This window comes from Plasmodium brasilianum, chromosome 7 (genome assembly GCF_023973825.1).
Source record: "Plasmodium brasilianum strain Bolivian I chromosome 7, whole genome shotgun sequence".
In the NCBI taxonomy this organism is placed as follows: Eukaryota; Apicomplexa; class Aconoidasida; order Haemosporida; family Plasmodiidae; genus Plasmodium; species Plasmodium brasilianum.
The window spans coordinates 1,246,625-1,270,482 of NC_090120.1; the positions used below are offsets into that span (position 1 = coordinate 1,246,625).

Below are 23,858 nucleotides of genomic sequence, written 5' to 3' on the forward strand. Positions count from 1 at the left end.
TAAATTGGTCTTATATCCACAACATGGAAAAGAAACAAATTTGTACACACACAAAAAAAAAAAAAGAAGAAAAAAAAAAAAAAAAATTTCCTTTTTTTCGTTATTTTCTTACTTTTTCATATTACTTGAAGTTTTATTTTCTCCATTTCTTCTTTTTTTTTTTTTTTTTTTTTTTGTCTGTTTTTCGCCCTTTTTGTACATACACAACTTATCACGCAGATTAATTGTATGAAAATCCATAACAGGGGAATACTGCTTTTTTTTTATTTTCTATTTGCTATTTTTAAAAAAAAACGGCATTTACCAAACATTTTATCATCTATAACTGCAAAGGGTTGTACATATTTGTGTTTCGATAAACATACGCTGTCCTTTAAGACCATATAATTCAAAAATAAATATATCAGTAACAGAACGTTTCTTAGAAGAGCGTCCTCCCTTAGGTATTACACCGTGCAATGTTTTTTCCTTTTCTCATTTGTCATACGCGTATATGTTTAAATTTAAAATTTAAGATTTTAAAATAAGTGTCAATTATTTGCAGATACTTTAACTAGCTAAAAAAAAAAATATATATATATATATATATATGCATACACACTACTATAAATAAAAGCACAATGACCGCCCTCTATTTGCTCTTCTCGTTTTTTCTTTTGGGCTCACTTAATGAGAACAAATACCTAAACGCGAAAGTAATACATCGTCCGATTAATGTATACTATAAAGATTATTCTGCACATTTGCCAAATGAGCAGAGAGATAAATTAATGAAAATCCTTTTGAATAATGAGTATAATGAAGAAAAGGATGAAGTGGAAAATATTATTGATATAAAAAAAATATATGAAAAAGAAAAAGACCTAGAAAACTTATTGAGCAAACAGACAAATTTATCCAAAATAATTAAAGAAGAGTTAAGGGGATACCTTAAAAAAAGTGATACTCAAAAGGAACAAAAAAAAAAATTGAACAATGTTAAGAAAATTTTTTTGCATAACGCTTTTTGCTTTCTCTGATTTATATATTTTTATAGACCGAAAAATGTCCGTTAAATATGACCACGAGGAAAAAAATGATAATTCTGGCATAGAACAAAACTCGAAAAAAGGAGGGCACGTTTTTGATGTTAACACGCACATAGACGGTAACTAATGAAACCATACATTTTCTTCGTGTTTACCCGCTGGAACAAGTTTTCCTGTTTCTCATTTTGCGTGGGTGCATATGTTAGCCTGCTTCTCTGTTCACAGATGAGCGTGCATACCCACACACATATACATATATATACACATGTATGGTTTATCCCGTGTGAACATGCCCCTTTCATCTTGTTCTACACAGTTTCTATGGACTCCATGAGGGAACCGCTAGTCGTAATTAAAATACCATCACTAAATTTTTACGATTTAATTGAGGTTAGAGTATATTTAAATAATTTTACCATTATATTGCCATATCCCGTATGTTGTAATGTAATTGTGTAGGCGTACTTTCATTTACTACTTTCATGTACTTTGTTTACATTTGTTTTTCTTGTACGCATTTTGCTTGTATGTATATTTTTCGTAGATTCAACATGACGTAGGAAACTTAATAAGTGTTAATAATGAAGAACTATTCTACTAAGACTTAACCCCATTTTATCCACTGATCAAATATGTTAGTATTTGTTACTACGCTTTTTCCTTTTTGTATACGCGTTCGTCAGAAGACCTGCCTATGTATACATGGATGTATGTATCTATATAACACTATATATTTTTTTTTAAATAAAATAAAAAAAAAAAAAAAATGTCCTTGTTCGATTTTTCATGAATTATTTTATCATCTTCCATATTGGGAGCTTCTCTATTTATTTATATATATTTTCATATCTTTTTTTTTTTTTTTTTTTTTTGTGTGTGCGTTTGCCTGTGTTTGTCTATGCTTGTCTATGCTTGTCTATGCTTGTCTGTGCTTGTTTTATGTTTCTTTTGCTAAATTTTCACATATTAACCACGAAACAGTGAGTTTGAAAAAATAAAATATTTAAAACTTATGTATTTTACATTTTTTCGTAAAATGAATATCGCAGAACGTAATGTACTTTGTTATTCTGATTTTATCTTATGTGGTGTTGGTTTATCTTGTGATAGCTCTTCTCATTTGGTAAAAGCTTGTTATAGAAATTTAGTGCGCACGTAAATTTTTGAGACTCAAATAGAACAAAAATGTTAACGCTCGTCTATCTGTATTTTTGTATTTTTATTCCTTTATCCTTCTATGCTTTTATTATTTTATTATTTTATTTTTTTATTTTTTCATTTTTTCCTTTCATCATTTCTTCATTTTTTCCTTTCATCATTTCTTCATTTTTCCCTTTCATAATTTCTTCATTTTTCCCTTTCATCATTTCTTCATTTTCCCTTTCATCATTTCTTCATTTTTCCCTTTCATCATTTCTTCATTTTCCCTTTTTTTTCCATTTTTGTTCTTTTTTATATATTGAATGAAAACAACTTAACATTCTTCATTTGGGGTGGGGGGGTTACTCTGAATTAGGTTTTAAGGGACCAACAAAATAAAACTTGGTAACTGTGTGTGTTCGTATTGCTGTATGTATATATTAACAATAACACAGATGTATATTTTGCTTATTCTCCTTAATAAATGAGGGAAAAAAAACAATAGAAATGTGTATTTTGTATCCTCTTACTAATGAAAGAAATATCATCTCTTTTTTGTACAAGTCTGTGTATTTATTTTGTACAAATATGTGTACCTATTTTGTACAAATATGTGTACCTATTTTGTACAAATATGTGTACCTATTTTGTATAAATTTATTGTATGTATGTATATATATATATATATATATATATATATTATATATATATATATGTGTGTGTTTTTTTTTTTTTTTTTAACTAGCCATTTTTTGCTATTTCGAAAAAAGAAATTTTCTTCGCATAACATGTTAACAACGGAAATAATTTGCATAAAATTTTAGGTAAAAATTTCTTTTCTCAGGAAATATGAAAAAATGCAAATGCGATATATAGATTAAATTAAGGATTTTTTAAAATGTATTAAGTGTTTTGTGAGCATTTTTAGAGTTCCATTTTGATGCTTACATATACATGTATAAATAGATACATACATATATATGCGTACGTACATGTACCATGTACATAAACATATATACATATTCATGTATATATATATGCTCATATTTTTTTGCTTCATCCTTTTTTTCCCCCCATTTTTGAACGATGCGCATTGTGCTATATATATATGATGTTCAACGAAAATAGCGAAAATAATGAGGAAAGTGTGAGCAAAGTTTTTATGTGGATGGAGGGCAACTACTTCCTTGATGTTCCGCACAAAGGAGAAATGGAAAAAGAAAAAGATGAGGATGTTGAAGATGAGGAAGTTGCAGATGAGGAAGTTGCAGATGAGGATGTTGCGATTGAGGAAGTTGTAGATGAGGATGTTGCAGATGAGGATGTTGCAGATGAGGAAGTTGCAGATGAGGATGTTGCGATTGAGGAAGTTGTAGATGAGGATGTTGCAGATGAGGATGTTGCAGATGAGGATGTTGCAGATGAGGATGTTGCGATTGAGGAAGTTGTAGATAAGGAAGTTGTAGATAAGGAAGTTGTAGATGAGGAAGTTGTAGATGAAAAAGTTGAAGGTGAAAAAGTTGAAGGTGAAAAAGTTGAAGGTGAAAAAGTTAACATAGTTGACGTAGCTGCAGATGAAGGTGAAGCCCCAGAAGATGAACACGTGACTTTAGTGAAAAGTACAGGGTACTTGTTTGATAACATATACAATGAAAAAAATGCATTTGCAAATATAGTTGAAAATATAATGATTTATTTAAATAATTTGAAAAAGAAAAACAAATACTACAATTTAATTTTTTCTTACTACCGTTATGCTACAAAATATAACGCTTCAGACGATTACACTTTTTCTAAAAAAATTTTTGAAAAGGTGAACTCCTTAGATATAATACAATTATGTATCTCTTTTAATTTTACCAATGAAAGTTTATTTGAATCATTGTTGTCTTCGTACAACGAGTTAAATTTAATTGAACTCAGTAAGATATACTATATCCTATTTGATCTAACCAATTTTTTAATAGATATATATGATACATTTAAAGAAGAGAATAAAATTAGTACACAATTCTTACACAATTTTTTTTTAAATTATAAATTAAATTATATATGTGAGGAAAAAATTAGTAGCATCCATAAATATATAAATGATGATAATAGTAATTACATCTCTTTGTTAAATTTATTGTTGAACTATTGTATGAACCTTACAGAAAATATTATGAACTTTTTCATAAGTATCAAAAACGAGGGTGCTAGCTATTTAAGTGAAATGATCATAGTGAAAAAGGACTTCTACGAAGAGGTACTTAAGTATGGTGGTGCTAACGAGAGGGGAATTCAGTGTGGCGGTGCTGACGAGGCCTTACTTAAGTGCGGAGGTACTGATCGGGAGGTATTTAAATGCGGGGATGCTGATGAAGTCATACTTAAGTGTGGTGGTACTGAAGAAGTTATACTTAAAGGAAAAGGTACTTACGAGCCCATACGTAAATGCGGCAGTGTTGACGAGTCCATACGTAGATGCGGCAGTGTTGACGAGCCCGTACGTAAATGCGGCAGTGTTGACGAATCCATACGTAGATGCGGCAGTGTTGACGAGTCCATACGTAGATGCGAAAGTGTTGACGAGCCCATACGTAGATACGAAAGTGTTGACGAACCCATACTCAAATGCAGCCACGTGGATAAAAGACATTGCTATAAGAAAGAAGATCTCATAGAAGAGGAGCATAGTTCATTAATAAGCAGCACTCATTACACGGATGAAGGGAAAAAGGAACGGTGCGACGACTTTTTTGAAAATTGCTCTGATATTAAGAAAGAGAGTAGTTACGAATATCACAAAGAGATAAGGGATGATCCAATAAACCTACTCAATTGTATGTTCATTTGCTCCTGTAAAGAAAATGTTGTTTTACTGAGAGGTGACAGAAATGAGAATGCTCTCATGAACAACGTGAACTGTGTGAGCAGCATGAACCACATGAACTGTGCAGGCAAAATAGGACAAAAAAATATATATGCTTATAAAATAAAAACTACAAACATGAATTTAAATATCTTGAAAAACAGTTTGTGTGTTCTCTTGAAAGCAATGAAAATAACACATTATTTGAACGAGACGATTTATAAAAAAATATTTCTCATTTTTAACGAAATGTTCACTGGATTGATGAAATGTTTATATAAAAAGAATGACATACTATTTTTAAACTACTTTTTTACAGATATATTAAAAACTACCCATGTGATGATTTTATATTATAATGAAAAAATTGAAAAATCGCCAAAGCAAACTATGTTATTTTATAAAAGTTTTAATAAACTTATTGATCAGATATGTAAATACCTACATAATAAGAATCTCTTTTTTGAAATATATTCGGACATATGTATAGAGTCCGAACATGCTCATGTTCAAAAATACTTACACAATTATGAGGAAACGTATTATGAGCTATTTTCCTTGTTTTACGCAATTATTGCAAAGACGAACCGTATTAACAACGAAATTTTCCTATTTTTCTGCTGCGCAGTAGGGGAAGAATCAACAGAAGGGGAAGAAGCAGCAGAGGGGAAGAAGTACCGACCAGATGGAAAAATTGGAAAGGTGGGTAAAAACCTAATAACACATGCAGAGAATACCAAACTGCACAATTTCGAGGACGCTCCTCTATATATGAACAGTAGCTTTTTAAACAGCTACAAAGAAAAAATGAAGGGCAAAAATATTAACAAACATATAACAATTTTTATATTCCTTGAAAAGAAGATAACAAAATTTTTTTTTTTTTTCAAATACATGTTTTGTTTTATATGGGTAAAATTTAGAAAGGGGCTAGAAAAGAACAGATGCAAAGTACGGAGAGATTTCCAATTAGTATTAAAAAAAATAAAATATGTCATATTTGACATGTTTGTTAAATACACAAAATTATTGTTAATATATCAAGGATATTCAAAACAGGGTATTGATATGGGGAGGAGAACGGGCGTGTCTGTCTTTGATCAGTTTCATTTATACATGAAATCCATTGAGCAAGTTGTTCTTTCAATGCTACCCTATTGCCCTAATGATATAATAACGAAACTGGACATATATATGGCAAATAGGTTAAAGATGGTGATGCAGGATGTGGGAGTGTTTCATGAGTGTAATAAGTCTGACGAGTATGACAAATTTGACGAGTTTGTTTCATTCAACAGAATTTTATACTGTCCAGATGGACTCTATGCTGAGGGGAGAGAAGTATTATCGAACGGTGTACCACTTAATGATACAAATTTGCTAAGACATGCTTCTCATCAAGGGGATACAGAACAAAGGAGCATTGAAGGAGACAAGAGAAGATTTAATGAAGCAATATATACCTATTTTTACAAAGGGAAAGGAAACTATTATGAAAGTAGCAAAGTAGGTAACTACAAAATGAAAGGGGGGAATTGCGATGAACCGAAGTTCGAATATATATCCAAGGTTCAATTTCCCAAACATTGTGATATCAAATGTGATCATCGTCATATACAGAGTAGTGGACAAAGGTGGGGCGCCCTTCCATCCCACATGATGCTCCTAAACTTTTTGGGCCTTATTTACATAAGCATAATGGAGGAGATAACCAACGATAAATATAAATTTGTTTATTTTAGAAAATGCTTGGTACATGTGGAATTTGTAAAGAAGTTGCAATTGGTTCTGGTCAGCAGCGTTTGTAATGTTAGTAGTAAAAAATGGCATAAAGATTGTCATAAAGAGCAATATAAAGAGCGATATAAAGAGCAATATAAAGAGCGGTATAAAGAGCAATATAAAGAGCGGTATAAAGAGCAATATAAAGAGCGGTATAAAGAGCAATATAAAGAGCGGTATAAAGAGCAATATAAAGAGCGGTATAAAGAGCAATATAAAGAGCGGTATAAAGAGCTGCATAAGGAAATACATAAAGAACCGCTTAACAAGGTTGACGGAACAGAGATAGGAGGAAGTGACGCAGGAATACACGTAGATAAATATTTTTGCTTCCCTTATGAGTTGTTGTCGTTAATTATTATATCTCAACTAAAATGTTTTATGAACAACACTCTAAACAATTACAAAATATGTACAAGTGCCGTTGAACTACTATTTTATATGAGTTCATCCGTAAACCCTTTTTTTTTTTATATTGCAAAAAAATTATGGAAAATTATAGCATTATATATTAACAAAAATGAAGATATTATATCGCTATCAGCTTTAATAAAGATTTTATTTTATTTAATTTCCAATAAAAAGAAGGGTTCAGTTATTCAAGGAAACAATCGTTTATTTAAGAACAAAGTTAAGTGTAATAATAATAAGCAGTATTTGTTATATGTATTTTTAAAAAATCAAATAGTTGTAGATGTGAGTGGTAAAAATTATTTATTCTTTTTTCACACCTTCTTGAAAGGAATACAAGCGGAAGAATTAGTGGCTCTAGTTATACGAATATTTTTATGTACATTTCATGTTCATTTACAGTATACTTTGAATCTCCTTTTAAAATTTTTAAATGCTTATGAAAAGAAGGTAGAAAAGGAGGAAAGCAAAAAGAACCAGGTTGATATTAGTGCGCAAGATGATGGAGCTAGAAAAGAAAAAGAAAAAGTAAACATCAAGCAGATGGTTGAGGATGACCTCTTTTATAGAAGGAACACTCAAAATGATTGCAGCAAAGGAATGCCCGCTCCCCTACAGAGTAGTAACTCAGTTGAGCGAAAAAAGAACGATCGTAATGAAAACACCAATGAAGTGGGTAACACTTCTGATGAAGGGAACACCATCGAAGAGGATAATGTAATTTCCCTTTTTGTCTACTTCGACATAATTAAAGCATTCCCAAAGCTATTTTTTGATTGCAATAATGAAGTAAATTTAAAGAATGAAATCCAAAGTACTTTTCATTTTTTCATTTACGTAAACGAGGAATATAATTTACTTGAAAAAAGAAGTGAAAAAAATAAATATATAAAACTTCTTAATAAATTAAAAAGAACTAATCAGCAATTTTATTATAATAGCGCAAAAATATACTTCCCTTTGATAATGTCTTCTTTAATATCGTATTCCCAATTTTTTGTTTTAACTAATATTACTCAGTCATTTCCAAAAATAATAGTTGTACGTTTTTATGAAAATTTCTTTAGCAATAAGTTCTTGTACACACTTTGTAATAACTCCGCATATGTTCAAATCTTATCTGAATCTCTCTTAGTGTTAATGTATTTAGCAATGACGTGCAAAAGTTTGGATGAAAGGCAGAAAAACAACAATATGATTCATCCTAGGGGCGGGCTTCCACCGGAAGATGTGCTTCATCCACAGGTTACAGATAACAATATTAGAGGAACAGACGAGAATAACAAAACATATCGTGCAAGAACAGGGGAGTATAACGACAATATGGAAAATACTGAAATTGGAAAAAACAGAAACAGTATGAACACAGCTGATGTAGACTTAAGTATTTTATCGTGTCTTCTTAAGGTGTATATAATTTTCCTTGAGGAATATCCCTATATGTTTTTGTCATCTATGCTTACACTAATTAAAAATAATATTCGTATATTAAAAAATGAAACGAATTTCTTTATATTTTACGAAAAGATTTGTAATGAATTGAAACAGGACGGTAAATATTCCCCACCTTTTAAACTTTTAATGTTGTCAATTTTGGATTTTTTTTTTTGTAATAATGGGAAGGATTACCTGAACAGTCAGGAAGTAGCAAATGCGCATTTTTCCCATTTTGCAAACTTCGCGTCAAGTAGTAGAGAGAGAGAGGAAAATATAAAATTATCTCAAATGAAAAGAAGTAACTTCTTGAATGTATTTTTTCAGAACAGTTTCACCTCTCACTCATTATCAAATTTTTATTTAAAAAATCAGCTTTCAAAATTCTTTCAAAAAAATTTAAAAAAATATAGCTTACATGGTCAGGACGTTGAAAACCTATCGAATTTACTCCTTGTAGATCTTAATAAGTGGACTAACATTTGAAATAAAAAAAAAGGGGGCATAATTATTCCTCCTTCCATGGGGGGATACTTCATTTTCACTTATGTTTTTCACGCCCTTTTGATTATTCATCTTCCATTTATTCGTTCTTCATTCGCACATCCGTTCACCTGCTGATTAGTAGGTGAATGGTATGTACATGTATATGTGCGTTATTCGTGCTGTACTGGATATGCTTACTGTGTGAGTGTTTTGCATATGTACGAATACTCCATATGCACACATTTTTGCTAGTCTATTTGCTTCCTTTTTTTTTTCGTTATACCTATTTTTTTTTTTTTTTCTTTTTTTTTGCGTATATTTAATAACATATCATACCATAAATAGGTAAAAAAAAAAAAAAATGAAATTTTTTGCAATGTTATTTGAAGCATCATTTTGTAGATAATTAGGAAAGTTTTATATAAATAGAAATTGTTTAAAAAAAAGAAAAAGGTGAAACCCAATTTAATGCACACAGGGGGAAACCTATAACAAACACGTTTTTTCATCATTTTTATTATTTTTGTTGTTGTTTTTTAGATTTTTTTATTTTTTTTAATTTTTATTTAATTTTCCTTCACCACAAAATCTTAATATTAAATAAGTATATGTGCGCGCAATGGCATACGGAAAAATGGTAAAAAAAAAAAAAAAAGAAAAAAATTAATAATCAAAGAGTACAGAGTAAGAAGTAAAAAATAAAAAGAAAAAAAACAAAAGGGAAAAAGCAAGATCTAAAAAGCATTCTAGTAAATCACTTCAGTTTAACTTCAGTCGATGGTGAAAAGCTACGAAAAGGAATTAAGAAAACGGTTAAAACATACTATTTTTTCTATGTTGTATTTCAGTTCATTTTTATTATTTATTTTTTTTTTTTTTTTTTTTTACATCGTGCAGTTAAATAGGAAAAATGATAAAAAATTAATTTTCATTGCATATATGTAGTATTTTTTATTTTTTTTTTTTTTTTTCGTTTACTTTTGGACAATTAGAATTATAGGTAGTTATTTTTATATTCCTTTTGTGCATTATTTAGTAAAAAAGAAAAAAAAGAAACTTTATTGCTTTCTACTATTTTGATTTATTAAATTATTTCTATGAACATACAGTTTTTTAATTTCGCTGACTTAATAGCAAATTTTAATTACTCCACGTTTTGCAATAATTGTTCTACATAACTCTATGCGTACTATTACGTACACATAAATTTGTGTATATATGTATATTTTTTTTTTTCTTTTTTAAATTTACCCAATATGCATTATTTCCTTTGTTTTGGTCTTCCTTATTTTTTATATAACTTCTACATAATTTTTTTGTAGAAACCGCTCCATTTTTTAAATGTGCATAACACATGATTACCTGTTTTTGCCAATTTATCGTTTTTACCCATTTTATACCTCATTTTTGCCAATTTTGTTATCCCTTTTTTCCAGTTTTTTACCTCTTTCTTCCCTATTTTTTTATCTGTTTTTACTCATTTTTTTTTTTTTTTTTTCTTTTCCTACCCTTCCACCTATATGTGTGCAATTATTTAAATATGCACAGGTGTAGATAGGTTTACATATGTTTGTATCCTGGTTTTATTTTTATGTAAGATGATGGATGTTACTGCTTTCTTTTTTTTTTTTTTACACTGCTATGTATACCTACTTTTTTAATTATGTTTTTCCGTCGAGGAATGCGTAAGATGTTATATTATTCATATATACAGGTATAATATGCAAAAGAGAGAGTAATGCTATTACATAAGTGTGTAAGAAAACATGTGTGTAAGTAGGTGCGTATATACCAGCATAAGTATGTGCGTATATACCAGCATACGTATGTGCGTATATACCAGCATACGTATGTGCGTATATACCAGCATAAGTATGTGCGTATATACCAGCTTAAGTATGTGCGTATATACCAGCATAAGTACGTGCGTATATATCAGCATAAGTACGTGCGTATATACCAGCATAAGTATGTGCGTATATATCAGCATAAGTATGTGCGTACGCATGTGTGTAATGATGTACATATGTGTATATTTACAAACATATAAAAGTTTTTACATAAAGCACAATGCTTTCGCCTTATCGAATTTATTTGATATGTGTGGATATATATATATATATATATTCCCCTTTTGACAATTAATGTTGTAGACTTTTTATTTTTTTTTTTTCTCCATATAGCATATAATGGTTATTTACATGTACTGAAACTAATTCTTGTTAAAGTCTTTCTTAATATATTACATGGGAAGCAAAAAATAGAAACAATTGGTAAAACAATAGTGGTTTTGTCAGTCATCCCAAAGGAATAGTAGAATAACCACAGTTATAGTAATAATAATGTAACTGATAGGAGCATAAAAAAAAAAAAAAGAATAAAAAGAATAAAAAGCAACAAGAGAGAACAAAATAAAACAAAGGAGAGCAAAATAAAGAAAAATAATATATAACAAATAATAGCAAAATAAATGTGTAGAGCTAAAATTTCAAAGAACGAACAAAAAAAATTGAAAATATTTTGGTAAAAAAATATGCAACAGGAACGCTCAAATTAATACAGCATACCACATATTTTGTTCATATGTTCATTGGGCATATATATATGAGAAAAATTGAACATATTCGAAAATATCGGTTTTTGCTCTTACTTATGTAAATGTGTATATATGATGGGTAATGCAATATCATCAATTTTTAGAGATTGCTGTAATAAATTTTTTAATAAAAAAATAATTTTTCAAATAAGAATTTGTGGTCCTGCGCAAAGTGGAAAGACAACATTTGTCAAGTATTTATTGCACAATAAGTTTTTGAAAGTAAAGCCAACCGAAGGTTCGTTCGTGCAGTAAAATAAAAAGTATACATATATATCGTTTCGTTTTAATCCATTTTCCCATATGCGTGTGTATTTTACGTCTCTTTTTTATTTATTTATTTTTATTTTTTTTTTTAGGTCTTTTTGTTGAAAAAATAGACTTTGAAGAATTTTCGATCATCATATGGGATTCTCGATATAGCATAGAAGATGATGTATTACGAAAAAAAAAAAAAAAAAAAAGGAAGAAAAATAAAAACAAAAAAAGAAAAAAAATTTACCCACTTACCTATTGGCCATAACATTTCTGTACGTACTTTTCCCACCATCTACATTTTGATATATATCCACCACTGTGTTCTATTTTTTTTTTCCCTTCAGGCGTCTATTAACAGGCTAGATATGGATGCCGTTATCTATTTCATCGATTTGTCAGATCATGGAAGACTAAAAATAGGTTTAAAAGATATATGTACATGTAGATATATATACACGTATACATAGATATATTCATAAATACACACACGTATACATAGATATATTCATAAATACACACACATATACATAGATATATTCATAAATACACACACATATACATAGATATATTCATAAATACACATATACATATACATATACATAAACACATGTACATATATACCATTGATCACTGTTATATATGTAAAAATAGCACACTACATATGATAAGCTGTAAGTGCGAAATAATGTAATTACTCAGTGAAGATATTTGCATGGGATTAACAGAGACACTGAAAGTCTTGTTTCCACATTGTTGTTTAACGGATTTTTTTTATTTATTATAATTTATATTATTATAATTTATTTTATTTTAATTTATATTATTATAATTTATTTTATTTTGATTTTTTTTTTTTTTTTTTTTTTTTTTGCAGCGAGAAAAGGATTTTATAAAATACTACAAGATTATAATCATATAGAAGACTTTTTAATAATAGCAAGTAAACAAGACAAAAAAAATTGTATGTTACTACAACATGTTAGGAGTGAGCTAAAGCTTGATCAAATTGTCGATAGAAATTGGTAAGGAAATGCAGGAATAGCAGGAACAGGTTTCCTAGTGGGCTACTACTTACTCATCGAGGGTGGTCTTATAAACGCACGCATATATATTCTAGCATGTTTAAGTATATATGTATATGTGAATGTACGTGTGTGTACGTATATGTGTGTGTACGTATATGTGGGTGTACGTATATGTGTGTGTACGTATTTGTGTGTGTACAAATTAGTGTCTGCGCTCCCATTCCAACGTAACACGGTTTTCTCTTTTTTTTTTTTTTTTTTTTTTTTTTTTCAAAAAGCCATTTGGTAGAATGCTCATCCAAAACAGGGCTTGGAGTAGAAACCTCGATGAACTGGTTGTTTAATCAGCTGATGATGAGAAGACGAAAAAATTTGTGTTTTATTAAATGATGATTTTTTTTCTCACCTGCACATATATTTTTCTGGTCATTTTTTTAATACTTTCCTATTTTTAATATTTTCTCTTTTTTATTACTTCCCCTTTTTTGATACTCCTCCCTTTTTTGATACTCCTCCCTTTTTTGATACTCCCCCCTTTTTTGATACTCCCCCCTTTTTTGTACTCCTCTTATTTTATACTGTCGTTCTTTCAATATTTATTATTACGTATTTATTTGAAGATAGTTATAACCCCTCGGGGATGTTGTTTCTTTTTTATTTTTATTTTATTATTTTACCATTTTATTATTTTATTATTTTACCATTTTACTGTTTTACCATTTTACTGTTTTACCATTTTGTTACAATTGTACATGTCCAATATATACTAATTTTTCTCAAAAATATTCAAAATAAATTAAGCATTTGTGCAACCTCTGAGTGGCATACGTAATCCCAACGGACATGCTAAAATGTGAGGTACACCTATGGGCTAAAAACTAAAAAAGAAAAAAAAAGAAAGAAAAGGTACGAATGAAATTGAAAAAAAAAGAAAGAAAAGGTACAAATGAAATAGAAAAAAAAAGAAAGAAAAGGTACAAATGAAATAGAAAAAAAAAAAAAAAAAGATACAAATGATATAAAAAAAAAAAAAAAAAAGAAAAAAACATTTACACAATGTGCAAAAAAAAAAAAAAAAAAAAATGCTCTGCTCGCTAACTCCAAAAATAGGAATATTAGCATATTCGTAGGGCTGTTATGAAACATTTATATAATTTTTAACGCAACATTGATTTATTTGTTTTCCTCCTCAAGGGAATTTTCATGGCATTTCTCATGGTTGTGCGCAGGAAGAACAAATAAAAAAAAAAAAAAAAAAAAAAAAAAAAAAGAAAGAAAAATTAGTAAATATAAGTAAAAACAAGTAAAATTAATGAAAAACAAGTAAATACGAGTAATTAACCCTAGGAACGGTAAAATGATCGAGGCTAAGTACGTATGAAGAGAAGCTCATCTTTGGTGCACATATTTAAGTGAGCTTGCTCCAGCAGGAATTAGCCTCTAGTGAGTAGCGTTTCAATTTAGCAGGTACACATGCCCACACACATATATATATATATATATAAATATATGTACGTATGTACGTATTTACATATGTATACACAATTATACCCCCACACATGAATATGTGTATAGGTGTACTTATATATGTCTGTATGTATATATGTCTGTATGTATATAAGTTTGTATGTATATATGTTTGTTTGCATGCATGTTTGTATGTATGTATATGCTTAGCTAAGGCCAAAGCTGGAAATGCTAAAATGCGCAAATGTTGTTATTGTCGTCGTATATTTGCTCGTACTGAGTATCTGTTGTGCAAAATTAAATCAAAATTATTGTAACGCATTTGTAAATTTTCCATTAATTAATAATTATTGGAATAAATGTAGAAAGATATATAAAATTTTTGGAAGGAAGAAAAAAGTAAAAGAGAGTTATGATGAATATTTCAAGGAACTTGATAAGATATTTAACGAAAGTGACTATGATGAAAAAGAAGTGGAAGAAGAGGAAAGAAAAAAAGAAGAAGAAATGGATTTAATAACAGAAAAGGATTTATTAGAAATAAATTTTTGTAATTATGAAAATGATCCTAGAAGTGTAGCTAACCTTGTTAAAAATAAAACTGAAGAAGAAATAGAAAAAGAGAAAGCTATTGAAGAGGAAAAAATAAAACAAAATGAAAAAATGACTTTGGAATATAGTTATGACTATGATAGAATTTTAAAAAAGAAAAAATTCCTTGAAGAAAAAATAGATTATAAAGATAAATTTTCGTTAAAAGAGGATGAAGAGAAATTAGTCGAACGTATTGATATTAACAGGATGAATAACTTTTTGAATGATTATAGAAATGATTTCTCTGATTCCTTTTACAAAGGAAGAAGAGACAAGCATTTCGGTCGAGAAGATTTGCAGTCGGATGATGAGGAGTCAAAAACTCTTGAAAAAGCTAAGGATGAGGAAAAAACGGGAAACATATTTGAAGAAGTTACCCCAGTTCCTATCACTGACAAAGGAGCGAATGAAAAGGAAAACATTATAAGGGAAAAACTAGAGAGCATTCAATTTTTGAAGAATATAAGGAAGGAGTTTCACCTTGAAAGGGATAATTTCGTAAGCGACTACGTGCAGCAGATTGAAACGGAGTTCGCTGACGCTCAGGGGGATGGTGGAATTGGAAGTGAAAATGGAAGTGATCGTAGAAGTGATAGTAGAAGTGATAGTAGAAGTGATAGTAGAAGTGATAGTAATAGTGAGGGAGAAGATGACTGCGGAAGTGGCTTCCAACGTGACGGACCGAATGACAAAGAGTTCATTGCGTATGTACAGAAACGAATAAAGAATTATGCAACGAGCGAGGATGTACATAAACTCATTAGGAACAAATTCATAGACATGTTTAGCGTGAATGATGAAGTAAAAAGAATAAATGAGAAAATTAAAAAAAGTGAAAAGATTAGTGTAATTTTGGACTTATTTAAGGAAAATAAAAATATGAACATGATTAATATTATGTATGCTTTTATGTATATATACCGACTGCGTAATTTAAATGTGAGTGATTATATATATGACAGAAGATTTGCTTATTTAACTAATTCTTTTGAAGAGATTTTAAAGTATTATTTATATATGCTTAACGAGAAGAAGTTAATAAGTATTGATAACAAGCCGAGGACATTAATTCTTAATGATAAAAATATAATTTTTTTAATAAAATATATGAACCGCTTAAAAGTATTTTACATAAATTTAAATATATACAACATGCTTTTGTTAATATTATCTAAATCTTTTCATTTGTGTTCCATCGATTCGTTTGTTATTTTGTTGGCTTATCTAAATGAATATACATATTTTAGTAATCATATACATGAAAAAATTAACAAGTCTATATTGGATCGATTATTTAATTTTTTGGAAGAAAATTCCGTTGAATCGTCAAACTTAAGTTTTGGTCATTTTAAAATATTAGTACCATTGTTAATAAAATATAAATATGTACATAATATTGTTTTTAAAAAATTATATCATTATTTTGAGAAAGATATAAATAAAATAGCAGATTTTATTATACGTGATAGCACAGAGTCAGATAGCCAATTTTGTAACACCTTATTTTATGATGCAAAGAATAAAGATCAAAAGAAAAATAAAGAAAATTATTTTTCCTATTTAAAATATCAAAACATTCAAGAAAAAAAAAGAAATCTACACTTTTTAGCACAATTTCTGCATTATTTAATGATATCTAAATTTAATCAAAATGACAATATAGTTATTCACCTATTACACATATTTATAAATAATTTTAATCTGTTCCATGTGGATGATTTACTAGCCATATTTTACAATTTCGACTTGTTTAAACATGCAAAAGTGGATATCATGTTTCGTTGTAAACAAGAATTATTGCATAGAAAATGTTTACTCCAAGATTTCCAAATAAACAAAGTGCTGTCCTTTTTTATATTCAACTATAGAAGGGCCATGATCTTGCGCGATTATTATGGTATCTTTTTTAAAAATAGGACCTACACCATACGCAGGGTAGGGAGTGCTGTAAGCACAGGCGGTGTTGAAACGTTGAAAATAAGGGAAAAAGGAAGGCAAGCAGAAGAACCGGGTGAAGCAGCACAGTTAGAAGTAGGGACAAGGATGGAAAAAGGGAAGCACAAGGATGAACATTCTACATACAACCACTTGAGCAACAGTAACAGAGGGAACATTCTACCACCAGATATTAACAATAAGGAACGCAGTGATGACCGATGGGATAACAACACAGATAAGTATAATGATGACCATGCCATTTACAAAGTAATTCACAGTAACAGTCATAGTGAAAGTGAAGGGGATTCTTCCATTAACATGAATAATGCTCACTCTGTTACATTAATGGAAGCATTGAAAAAGAGGAGAAATATAAAATTATATAAACAGAATTATATATTGAACAAAAGGGCCTTTTCGGATAGTCAGTTCCTGTATGATTTTACACATGATATTCATATATATGTAAATTTTCGTAATGTCCATTTATTGAAATTTATATATAATTTATATTTATTAAGTTTATTATTTTACAAAAATGTTGATGTGATTCGCATAGTTACTGACCTAGCATATGATTTAGTAGAAACGAATATATTTTCTTTTATTGATCAATACTCCTATTATTTATATGACGATATTTATATTATCATTAAATCGTTTAAATATATATCTTTCTTTGCAATTGATTTACCAGAAGTATGGAGAAAATTCTTTTTTCTTCTTCACCATTTTGTTAATGCATTAAATTTAGAAAATATTTATGATATTTTTTTTTTTATTAATATTGCAAAATTGACAAATTTAAATTGTGAAAATTATGATGTGCTCAAATTATTAACAACACGGATGAAACAGATAATACAAACTCTCTTTAACTGGGATATGCAAAAGTTCAATACCTTTCCGCATACATACGTTCTGAACATTCTTCGATTAATAAGGGACCATACGAATGAGCACGTGGTAAGCTTTGCTGATTTTTTCTTCTACTCCATATACAGAAAAATAGAGATCATATCAAATAGACAACAGGACCAGCCGCAAAATACCCAGACGAACAACCGAGAAAACGATGAAATAAAAAAGGACAACGAAAAAAAGAAAGCTATAGAACATCTAACTGTAAAGACGCAGATAGACAACGACACGAGTAATGAAAAATATCAAAATTATAAAAATAATAAATTAGATAATATTTATAAAAATGTGAATAATTATATTTACAACTTTAAGGATATTAGAATATTCCTTAAAATTTTTTTAACTCATTGTAATGAAAATAAAGAAAAATTTAATTTGCAAATTATTGATTTTATTTTATGGAATAGTGAAATGTTTTTTTCTCAAATGGAAATAAATAAATATTACTATCATAACAATTATGTCTTTGGTACACAAATGAATAAATACTTGTCTTTCTTGCGTCTTATTCTTCAAAAAAAATTGTACAACTCGCTCGTAATGCGCAGATTTGTTAACATATTCAAATGCATAATACGCATTCAAGGGGTTTACATGAGTGGCAGTAGCAATGGCAGTAACATTAACAAAAGCTTCTTTTCAAAATTCACTCACATAACAGATATTAATGTATGGAAGTTCATTCGGAAGTATTTTCAATTTACCATACAATAGTATGTTGAATTCGTAATTTAAACCCAGCTTCAAGTTCCCTGCTCTTTTTTTTTTTTTTTTTTTTTTTTTTTTTCCCTTTACACAACAGCCCAAAATAATTTGGCAAAAAACTTGTGTATTCTTATGAAGCGTTAATTTCTTACTTGCATGTTTACGTATACATGTATTTCATTGCATAGTTGCATGTTCATATATTAGAAGCTGAATATTGATATTACACGTTCACGTACGCAGTTACGTATTTGCATACACATTTACGGCATATTTGCGCATGTCTCTAAATTTTTTTTTTTTTTTTTTTTTTTTTTTTGTGTAATTTTATACATGCGTTCTGTAATACTTAAACATATTTCTTTACTCCTCCTCCAACTTCAAACTTAGTTTAACAATAAAATATCATTCCCTTAAAAGAAAGTGAAAAATTAAATTATGAGTTATTCTTTAACCGGTCTGTTGTAATTTATTTCGTTCGCATAATGGTGTGGATATATGAGTTCGTGCATAAAGGTAGAGGTGCATAATAAATGTATATACGTATGTATAAATATATACATATATAATATATATATATATATATATATATATACGTACACGTATGTGTAAACGTGAATATGCATTTACAGAAACATGTATTTGTAACCCCCATTTTTTTACTACACACATTACGAATGTAAAATGTACATAAATGGGAAAATCAACAAGCGCCACCTAAAATAAATATTTACTCGTCATACCCTTTTTCAATAATTTTATTAAAAATATTAATAAAAACATTTTATATAACTAACCGTTCCTAACATCTGACGCTATGTTTATTATCCCAAATGGAACACGTGAAATAAACATCGGTACGTAAATGTATACAATATAAATATATATGTAATGCTTGTGTATATACATATATACACAAATATACATGTTTCAGTGGCAAACAATTTTTCTCTCCTCTGTAGTTCTACATTTTAATTTATTTTGCTTATTGAGTTTTATGTAAACTATTTTATTATATGCACTCTATTAAATTTGTTTTGCTAAATTCGTTCTGCCAAATTCGTTCTGCTAAATTTGTTTTGCTAAATTTGTTTTGCTAAATTTGTTTTGCTAAATTTGTTTTGCTAAATTCGTTCTGCTAAATTCGTTTTGCTAAATTTGTTTTGCTAAATTCGTTTTGCTAAATTTGTTTTGCTAAATTCGTTTTGCTAAATTCGTTTTGCTAAATTCGTTTTATTTAAATTTTAATATATGTTTATTTTTTTATTTTTTTGTGTTAATTTGCTATTAATAAAAAAAAAAAAAAGAAAAAACAATATTTTTAATTTTATAAATATAAGGCTTTCTCTTTGCGTGTTTAGAGTACGCCATATTTTTTTTTCGTTCTTTCGTTATTTCATTCTTTCGTTCTTTAGTTCTTTTGTTCTTTCGTTCTTTAGTTCTTTCGTTCTTTAGTTCTTTCGTTCTTTCGTTCTTTCATTCTTTTTTTATTTCTTTTTATCTTTTTTTATCTTTTTTCTGTGTGTGCAATAGCGTATATATATGTATATATAATAGTAGTAATGCATATATATATATATATGTATATGCGTTATATATATATGTACATATGTATGTACGTATTTTAATTAATTTCACTTTCTAGACCACAATATTTATGAACATTCAAAATCAAAATGCATTTGACTTCGAAAAAAGGATATTTTAAGTTTTTGAAATTTTCCTTCTTTTTCTTCTTGCAAATTTTGTTCTAAGCGTTTAGCATTTTTTAAAGAAAAACGAAACAATAAATAAATAAATAAATAAATAAATAAATAAGGAAATAAATAAGGAAATAAATAAGGAAATAAATAAAGAAATAAATAAATAAGGAAATAAATAAGGAAATAAATAAAGAAATAAATAAAGAAATAAATAAAGAAATAAATAAATAAATAAATAAATAAATAAATAAGGAAATAAATAAGGAAATAAATAAAGAAATAAATAAGGAAATAAATAAGGAAATATATAAATAAATAAATAAGGAAATAAATACAGGAAAAAATAAACGCTTTGTCATTGTGGAATTGTATAATTTATACATATAATTTGAGGCTTCATTTTATTTGTTAAACGTATGAAAGTTTACTTACATAATTCCACATAAAGAGCCTTTTTTTCGTATTTAATTTATACATCCGCGTACATACATATGCATACGCATAAACATATGCATATGCACAAACATATACATATTTACATATATGTACATAAGTACAAACATACATTCGTCCATACGCACATTTATATATATGTATACAGTGTGACAATTCTATGAATTATTTGTTTTAGTCAGCTTTTCATTTCAATTACGTACGCCAGCACAGCTTATATATTTGCATTTAACCCCTTTTTATAAGCCAAAGAAGGAAAGGAAAAAGCAAAGAAGAAAGAAGAATGAGGCAAAACTGAAATAAACGAAATAAACGAATATACCAAAATAAACGAATATACCAAAATAAACGAATATACCAAAATAAACAAATATACCAAAATAAACAAATATACCAAAATAAACAAATATACCAAAATAAACGAATATACCAAAATAAACAAATATACCAAAATAAACAAATATACCAAAATAAACAAATATACCAAAATAAACAAATATACCAAAATAAACAAATATACCAAAATAAACAAATATACCAAAATAAACAAATATACCAAAATAAACAAATATACCAAAATAAACAAATATACCAAAATAAACAAATATACCAAAATAAACAAATATACCAAAATAAACGAAATTCACTGCAGCAATGTTAAGCACAAAAAGGAGAAATACATTTAATCGCTGCACATAATGTTAATGAAAATGAACCATAAGAAAAAAGAAATATAATAAGAAATGACTGTAACATAAAAATTTAAAATAACGTAATGTATAATAAAAAACTTTTCCTTTCTGTGGATATTTTTTCCTTTTCCGTTCTTTGTACATTTTAATCTTTATTTTTGTTTTCACTTTTCCTTCTCCTTTTATTTCCTTTTTCTGTTTACCCTTTTATCTGTTATTTTGCATAATTCCTTTTTGCTTCTTTTTCTTTTTTCTTCATTTCTGTTTTGATATTTTTTTTTTTTTTTTTTTTTTTTTCTTCATCAAAAAATGGATGACAACGATAGTTTTGCTTCATTTGAAAACAGTAATAACAGTGAAGCATCATATGGTGAAAATAAGCATAATATGAATTTAGATAATTTTTTAGATTATGATTTTCAACATATGAAAGATGAAGAGAAATATAAATATATAGGTACAGATATTGTACAACGACAAGACTATTTTGAAATTAAAAACGGGAAAATTGAATTTTTAGAAGAAAATAATGTAAATTATGAAAATTTTGCTTTATATAATAGAAAAAAAGAACAAGTAGATATTTTCCACAAATTAAAAAAAGAACTATATGGTATAGCATTTAAAAATCATAACAATAAGTTAAAAAATATTCCACGTGCAGCCACCGATAATGATTTGATAAATGATACAAATAAAAAAAGAATAGATAATACAAGTCCAAAATCAATAAAAGTGGAAAGGAATAAAGAAGAGGGGGATAATGAAGATAGAGATAAAGAAGAGGGGGGTAAAGAAAATGGGCACACAAAAAATGGGAGCACAAAAAATGGGAGCACAAAAAATGGGAGCGCAAAAAATGGGAATACAAAAAGTAAAGAAAAAAATAAAAAAATATACGAATTATTAAATAATGACATCGGTTTAGCATTAGGAAATAAATTAGAAGACACGTATAATGATATTAAAAGTAGTGTGAATTGGTTAGGAAATTTTTTTTCAAATAGTCAACAAAATGATGAAAAAAAATATTTAAAAATTTTCTACAAAGATTTATATTTTGTGAGTGATATAACAATAATACGGTTCCTAGATACTTATAATTATAATATGATAAAATCCTTGAATAAAATAATTAAATTTATTCTATGGAGACAAATGAGTATCAAACTTTTTAATAACAATAAAAATACTTCAGACAAGATGGATTGTTCAAACACAAGTAGTAACATAAACAGCGATAACGCTATGGGCAGTAGAGGTACAAATATGAGTGGTGCAAACGCCAGCGGTATAAATACCAGTGATATAAACAATAGTTCCAAAGATTTCATCACTGTAAACAGTTTAGACTCTAACAGCAACTGCGATAACAGCATTGTTTTTATTAATCCCTCAAAAATTAAGAATATTTTAATGAAGACAAATATTTTTCGATGTGGTTATGATAAAAAACTAAGACCAATGATGTATGTACGCATACAGGAAAAATTAAATATGCAAGAAGACGAATTATTTTTATTATTGGTATATCATGTTGATATGTGTGTAAATAGTATCAATTATAATAAATGCTTCCAAGAAATCAATACCTTAGATAATAATGACTTTGAAAAAAAAAAGGAAATTGATGAGACTACCTTACAGTTGGTAATAGTTGTAGACTGTTTAAAATTTGAATTAAATAATATGCTAAGTGTTGATTGTATTAAAAAAATTATTAACATTTTTAATGAATTTTACACGGATGTTTTATTTAGAATATATGTCATAAACATTCCTTCCTTTTTTAAAAAGGTATGGTCCGTGTATAATATGTTTATTGATAATCATACATTAAAAAAAATTATTTTTATAAATAAAAAAAATATCAATTTGATGTATGATCATATTGACACAAATGTTATGAAACATTTTGATAAAAATCTGGATAAAAAAAGTTCTGAAAATTCTTCCATATTTTTTCCGTCGAATTCGTTATATTATAAATATGATGAAATGTATTACAAAAAATTAATAAGCTATGTTAATACGTGGGTTGATAAAATGGTAAAAGCAAATCACTAATTAACTAAGGTGAATAAAATGGAGGGAAGAGGAATAAGGGAAAAAAAAAAAATAATGGATGAATGGATGAATAAATAAAATGGCGAGTTAGCTAGCTATTTTTATTATTATTTTTTTTTTTTTTTGTAAAGTTTAAAATGGCAGAAATGTAAAGGTGTTGCATTATCAATTTTTCTTGCTTGTTCATAATTTTATTAACATTATGGTATTGCGTTATTAGACCATATTAGTTTTTCATCCCTTTTTCGTATATTTAATATAGTTAAACCCCGTTGAATTATGGAATTTTTGCTCACCATTG

General features: G+C 28.0%; 4 protein-coding genes and 1 pseudogene across 5 annotated transcripts; all 5 read left to right on the top strand.

Moving 5' to 3' along the window:
• Positions 1 to 620: 620 nt before the first annotated feature.
• On the top strand, positions 621 to 1,629 carry MKS88_001988 (uncharacterized protein; the record flags this gene model as incomplete). The annotated part of the gene is made up of 4 exons (XM_067214963.1): positions 621 to 939; positions 1,037 to 1,147; positions 1,345 to 1,418; positions 1,573 to 1,629. 4 exons carry the CDS (start codon positions 621 to 623, stop codon positions 1,627 to 1,629), a joined length of 561 nt encoding a protein of 186 aa, XP_067074288.1.
• A 1,647-nt stretch (positions 1,630 to 3,276) lies between these two features.
• MKS88_001989 (uncharacterized protein) lies at positions 3,277 to 9,135 on the top strand (the record flags this gene model as incomplete). The annotated part of the gene is made up of 1 exon (XM_067214964.1): positions 3,277 to 9,135. The coding sequence occupies one exon, from the start codon at positions 3,277 to 3,279 to the stop codon at positions 9,133 to 9,135; it is 5,859 nt and encodes a 1,952-aa protein (XP_067074289.1).
• A 2,470-nt stretch (positions 9,136 to 11,605) lies between these two features.
• MKS88_001990 lies at positions 11,606 to 13,404 on the top strand (annotated as a pseudogene). The gene is made up of 6 exons: positions 11,606 to 11,658; positions 11,836 to 11,969; positions 12,091 to 12,167; positions 12,334 to 12,409; positions 12,864 to 13,011; positions 13,293 to 13,401. Coding segments are annotated over exons 1-6 (597 nt in total).
• A 1,305-nt stretch (positions 13,405 to 14,709) lies between these two features.
• On the top strand, positions 14,710 to 18,651 carry MKS88_001991 (uncharacterized protein; the record flags this gene model as incomplete). The annotated part of the gene is made up of 1 exon (XM_067214965.1): positions 14,710 to 18,651. One exon carries the CDS (start codon positions 14,710 to 14,712, stop codon positions 18,649 to 18,651), a length of 3,942 nt encoding a protein of 1,313 aa, XP_067074290.1.
• A 3,148-nt stretch (positions 18,652 to 21,799) lies between these two features.
• MKS88_001992 (CRAL/TRIO domain-containing protein) lies at positions 21,800 to 23,557 on the top strand (the record flags this gene model as incomplete). The annotated part of the gene is made up of 1 exon (XM_067214966.1): positions 21,800 to 23,557. One exon carries the CDS (start codon positions 21,800 to 21,802, stop codon positions 23,555 to 23,557), a length of 1,758 nt encoding a protein of 585 aa, XP_067074291.1.
• Positions 23,558 to 23,858: the final 301 nt, after the last annotated feature.